Source organism: Sapajus apella, unplaced genomic scaffold, assembly GCF_009761245.1.
Source record: "Sapajus apella isolate SASKATOON/1434 unplaced genomic scaffold, GSC_monkey_1.0 scaffold72, whole genome shotgun sequence".
NCBI classification, from domain to species: Eukaryota; Metazoa; Chordata; class Mammalia; order Primates; family Cebidae; genus Sapajus; species Sapajus apella.
Window position 1 is genome coordinate 3,619,975 of NW_022437012.1, and position 6,000 is coordinate 3,625,974.

Genomic DNA, 6,000 nt, shown 5'->3' on the forward strand with positions numbered 1-6,000 from the left:
ACAGAAATCAAACAAGCAATAGCAAAGAAGACAGAGAGAGAGAGAGAGAACATTTTGATGTCACATTTTTAAAGCCATGGAATCTTTCTTATTTTCTAAAAAGTAAAGGACACAGGGCAGTAGGAAGCAACCGTAACCCATGGGGGTTGCTTTAAGATGAAGAGTAGATTATACTGTAAGTGGGGTGCTCAGCATCTCAGTTGAAGATGTTGAAAGAAAGGACACCAGGGCAAGAATTAAACCTGTCTCCTGAAGGAAGCAGGTAAGGCTTTCGTGCTCAACTGTATTCAGCTCTGCTGGAAAGGAGAGTTCGCATGAGTAGTTTTGAGATCCTGCTTCATGGGACCCACCTGGACTGGGCTTCATTCCTCTCAAGCTGAGATGCCTGGTAGCAGAGGGGCGGGCCTCGGAAATCAAGTCCCTGGAGACAGCATTGGGTCATGATAACAGTGGTTTTAGATCTGGTACAAGCTTCAGCCTCTCTACCCAGTAACTGTGGTTTTGGAGGAACTAGGTTTGTGGTGCCTTATCACTGTTTTCTCTTGCAGTTTTCTTATCTGTAAAATGAGGGCCTCGCGGCAAAGATAGTGCTCATGATGCAGCCAATGCTCCCCTTCCAATTCCCTGTCAAAGGCTGGCCAATGAGCTGGAAATAGAGGTGACATGTTTCCAGTTCAGGGTAAGGCAGTAAAAACCTGGTGTATCTCCATATGTAACTCTTCTCCCACAGCAAATCTGGAGGGCAAATGTGCAAGACAGCATAGCTAAAAGTGATAAATGGCCCAAATTTATAAGAGGAGGAGAGATGCTTGAAGGAGAGCTATGCAGGTGGGCCACCAGACCCACAATGAACTTTAAGTCAGAGTGAAATAATCATCTGGTTTGGGGTTACATGTTACTACAGCATAGCATAGCTTATCTTGACTAGTAGAGACTTAATGCCAACTTGACCAAATTGTGAGAATGAAGTGAAAGGGTGTATGGAAAGCATCACAAACCTGTCTGGAAGAGAGAATTCACTCAGTAAACATTTTTTTTCCATCTCAGCTTTCAAAAACTGCATTTTACCCCAAAGGATTAACCATTGCCCAAGAACTACTTTCTGATAAGACCTCTTTCTGATAATATTTTAGTGTCGGAACTAAACATAGAATTCTGAAAAAGATGAAGGTTTTACACAGCCTCATCGACAGATGCCTTCACGGTTCATATAGGCTTCTGCTCCTTACAGAAAACAGTACAGACCCTTTGCAGAGCCTAGCTCAACCCAACTCATTTCCCCTGGAGTGTAGAAAGATGTAGGTGGGGGAAAGTAGAGAGACGGTTTTCTTGGCACAGTGTTTTACATTTTTGTTTAGGTGTCTTGTTGCCAAAAGGCTTGCCAAAGTGGACTCAGGAACATTACCCAGAAGTTTGAGTGAGGGCTTGCTACAACCCAAAGAAGCAGCATGCCTGTGAATACTACCCTGCCTACAATCTCAGCATCCTGTGATTCAAGGCTTTTATAAGTGACTTAGAAGAATACCGCATGTTAGAGAAGTTGAGGCCCAAAGTGAGGAAGGGCTTGCCCCAGGGCCTCCTGCTGGGAGTGGCTAAATGTTAACACTTCGCTTGCCTCTCAGAGCTCCAGATTGGCCAGCCTCTCATCCAGGCACCTTCTCCTTATGTCACCTGCCTGAATGGGAGCTGCCAAAAATGAACACTAAAATCAGTCTTGGCAAGCTTTTCCGGCATCCATTTCACCATGACTTCTCTAAGTGCACATTGGATGGATGTAGCTATTAAAAGTTAGCCCTACCTTGGCAGACAGAAAAGCTATAATCACCCCAGGCATTTCCAAGGGACCTTTCAAAGAACATCATTAATTCTGAATAAAGCTCTCCCTTACCAAAACTTTCCAATTGTAGTCTTCACATTCCTATTTTATGCTGCAAAATTCCTCTGCCATTTAATGAAGAAGAAGAAGAAGAAAAGCCTACTTTTAAAATCACATGTATTTGGGAGCCTGTCTTAGTTAATTTTCCAAAATTAAAACTAACAACAAAAATCTGTCCTTGTCTCTTTTTCCTCTTGTATGTACCCCTTCCCTCATCATCCATGTATCATATTTGGAAAGGGCAATAAAACCTGTTAATCTATAGGACTGGGAGCTTGTTACCTGAAATACCTGAGACCCTCAAAAAAGAAAGCTGAGGCTGCTGGAGTGAGAATGATGCTGAGCACCTATTACATCCTAGCCAAAAGGCAGAAAGCTCCAGACAGAAAAATAAATATGGTGAGAGAAGATCTGCCAATTGCAATTTTGCTCATCTCATTACATTTCCAGTGTTACATTCCTGCTCCTGTTGATTCCCTTCTTTCTTCAGCCAGTCTGCCACCCAGTGTGTGCCAGCCACTGTGCTAGAGCTTCATTCTTCATTTCATGTGTTCCTCACCAAGAGCCCTATGAAGTAGGAATGAACATGTTTAAAATTGAAGAAATGAGACCCACAGGTATTAAGCAACTGTCCTAATGTCCCAAGCTGGGATCTGAATCCACTGATCTTTCCTAAATCCTAGAGGATAGCTCTGCGGTTGAGATAAGGAAAGCAAAGTGACACCGATTATTATATTTTAAAATCCTCACTTTTCCCCTTGGCAGGGTGCTGGCTAATAGAGTTGGGGAATAGACTCTGAATTGCAGAGGATGGAGACGGTGGAGACAGAAGAAAAGGCGTGATTGGCCACAGGAATTTCTGCAGGACAAATTCCCGGTCCACTGCATCCCCTCTAGGACTAGTTGGGAGCAGGAAGTCAGGGGCTCCGGAAGTCACATGGACAGCAGAACTTCAGGTGAAAAACAAGATAGTGCAAGTAACAAGATGTGCCCTCAGCGCTACTGAGACAGGCTGAACCTACAAACCCCTCCGGCCTTATCGTGCGTCGTGGGTAGGTGTCAGATCGGGCTCCCTAGTGTGCAGGTGGTGAAACCATTTTTTCTGCGCGCACCAAGTACGCAGTTGGTGAACCGCTCGCTTGCGTGCCAGACGCACCGCTGATGAGCTCCTCCGTGTGCACAGAACTGATGGCAAACTTTTCCTCGTGCGCTGGTGGACAATTTTTAGGCGCGCGCTCCAACTGTACAAGCTTCCGCCCACTCTCCCATTCGCCAAGCTGCCTCTTTCTCCAGCAGCCCCATCCCCAAAGTAACATTCCGCAGCCCGCCCCTCACCTGTGCGGTGGCCTGCAACGGCAGCACAGCTCTCCGGCGGCGGCCGAAACGAAACTTGGCCGCCTTGTAGATCTTCCAGTAGACGAATAGCACCACGCCAAGCGGCAGGTAGAAGGCGCCACAGGTGGAGAAGACGGCATAGGAGGGTTCCTGGCTCACCTGGCAGCGCTGGAGCCGAGCGTCGTACACCTCGCCCCAGCCAAAGAGCAGCGGCGCGAGCGCGATAAGCGCAGACAGCCCCCAGGTGAGCGCGATCATGAGCGCCGAGGCGCGGCGGCGGGTGCGCAGCGTGTACTGCAGGTGGCGCGTGATGGTCCAGTAGCGGTCCAGGGCGATGGCCGCCACATTCCAGATGCTGGCCGTGCAGCACAGCACGTCGAAGGAGATCCACACGTGGCACAGGGTCCGGCCCAGCAGCCAACGTCTCCCGGCCGACAGCTCACTCACCAGGCTCAGTGGCATCACCAGCGCTGCCACTAGTACGTCCGAGACGGCCGTCGAGGCCACCAAGTTATGTGGCACGCGATGGAAGGCACGGACCCGCAGGATGGTGACCAGAACCAGCAGGTTCCACAGGAAAGTGGCAGCGATCAGCAGCACTAGCAGCGTCACCACCAGCACCGTGAAGACAGAGAAGCTCGGCTCCCGACCCTGCAGGACGGCACCACCCGGGGTCGAACTGAGGATCCCGCTTGGGCGTGGGCTACTGCTGCAGGTCTCGGGTCCCAGGGCAAGGGCAACGCCGGCTGTGGCCACTGAGAGGTTAGCGGCTTCCATGGGGCGCAGGATCGCGGCTCCAGGGCAGGGGACGCGCGAGTGGTCAGTGAGCTCGGCCTGGACCGTGCAGGTGGGGGCGTGGAGGAGGTACTGCCTGCCAGGAGAGGGGTCCAGGTCGTCCTACCCTGGTCCCTCCTGCGGGCAGCAGCCCCCCGTTGGCACATATGCCTGCAGCCCTCGTAGACCCTCTTTTCCAGTAGAAAGGGGACAAGAGAGCAGGACCCCTCAGTCCAGCTCACCACTTCTCTTAGCGGTCCCGGGTGCCACCGGCTGTCGTGGGGCTGAGAATCAGCGCAGCCCAGTGACCGAGCGCCGTGCTTAGAGAGTTGCCGCCTCCACCACCCAGCAGCGGCGGGAGACGAGCTGCACCTGGAGTGGGCGAAGGTGGGCGGAAGCAAGGGGTGGCTGGAGAACCGACCAATAGGAGCCGGGCCTTCAACGCTGTCTCCGCTAGTCCCCCTGCCTCCGCCAAGCAGAAAGAACCCTAACTGCAGTAGTCTCTGAGAAAGGTTGACAACTGGTTTACAATGGGGAGAAAGTCCCTTGCCGCCACCTCCGCGGATACCTGGCACCTGCTGGCGGCCCGGTTTGACACTGGGAAACAAGAGTCCCGCCCCGTCCCAGCCAGAGGGGTTCTGGTTTCCTGGAATCTCGATCCTTCCTATACCCGAAATAGGAATCCAGGTATTGGGAGATATAAAACAGAAAGTTCCTAAGCCCAGCCCATCCTGCCGCTTCATTTCCAGCAGGTCCGTCTGGCCAGGGCTTGGTGGCGCTTGAGAAGTTCACTCCCTGGCTCTAAGCGGACAGAACGCGCGGCTTCTGAGCAATCTGGCAGAGATCTGGAAGCGGGACCCTTTAAACCATCATCTTCGCCAGTTCTAACCTCCCCCATCAGGTCCCCAGCCCCAACATACCACACACTCCACCCCGCCCTGTCCTTTCCGTTTCTAACATTCCTGACTCTGTGTCTTCCAGTTCTTCATATCCACGTTCAAACTGGAGTTCTTTTTGTTGAGCCTTGGGCAAAAGTAGGAACCAATTAGAAAAGTGGAATTCCCAACAACCTCTCACACTTAAAAAATAGTTCAATCATAATTAACTCAATCTAAATCTGTGTTGCCTGTTCCTGGGAGTAGAACAGAAACACAACACAGAGTCCAAACCGCCCCTTCTCTTGTCAAGGTGAGAAGGGTTAGACCTTAAGCAGGCTGACCTGGCCGGTGCCTGAATGACCCGGAAATGTGGGAGGAAGGGGACATGAAACACTCAAGGTGCAAACCCCAAGAAGCAAGTTTGGACTTCATCATGGAGAAAGCTGGAATTGAGAAGATTTTGAGAAAATTGACCTGATGAAGAGGAATTTGTTAGAAAAAAAGGAAGACTAGCCTTTGAAATATGTTTACAATCTCTCTCCATTTTATTAAACAAACATAAGAGCAAAGAATATTAGAAATATAAAAATATTCATATTGCACTAGCCAGATGCATGACATGCTTTTATTCTCATCTTTTGTCCCTATCCACATACATTTTTTTGGGTAAAATCAATTTTTTATTTTGCAGATTTCTGTTAGCACTTCTCATGTTACTAGATATTGTCTTCATAGTTCCACTTTTTATAGGGTACCATTTATCAGTTGGGAAACTCTGAGCAACTTAGGCTTTCTGAGACTCACCTTCCCTATCTTAAAAGTGGGGATAATTATACTTGCCACGAAATCATTGTAAAACTAGAGTTAGAGCCAGTAGCACAGGATTAAGTGTTCAATAAGTGATAACTGGTCCTGCTCTTTCTAACTTCTAATCTAAACCTTAGATTCACTTATCTTCTGATCTTTGAGGTAGATTAGGTTTTTAGATACTTTTATTCTCTAAAATATTTGTAACAACAAAACACTTTCTCCACTTTATTTCAGTTGATCCTACCTACAATCATTTTAGGCATCATTCTCATTTGCAGAAGAAATGAAGAGAGATTTGTTGACTTGCTGCTATGGACATAATTGTGT

At 48.9% G+C, this 6,000-nt stretch overlaps 1 protein-coding gene across 1 annotated transcript in view; it reads right to left on the bottom strand.

Moving 5' to 3' along the window:
• LOC116531757 (5-hydroxytryptamine receptor 5B) overlaps nt 1-4,451 on the bottom strand; it is a 29,159-nt gene extending 24,708 nt beyond the window's left edge. Inside the window, exon 1 of the mRNA XM_032250667.1 lies at nt 3,212-4,451. Within this exon, the coding sequence (XP_032106558.1) occupies nt 3,212-3,988 (777 nt within the window). The 5' untranslated portion in view covers nt 3,989-4,451. The remainder of the gene's footprint in view (nt 1-3,211) is intronic.
• Between the last annotated feature and the right edge of the window lie 1,549 nt (nt 4,452-6,000).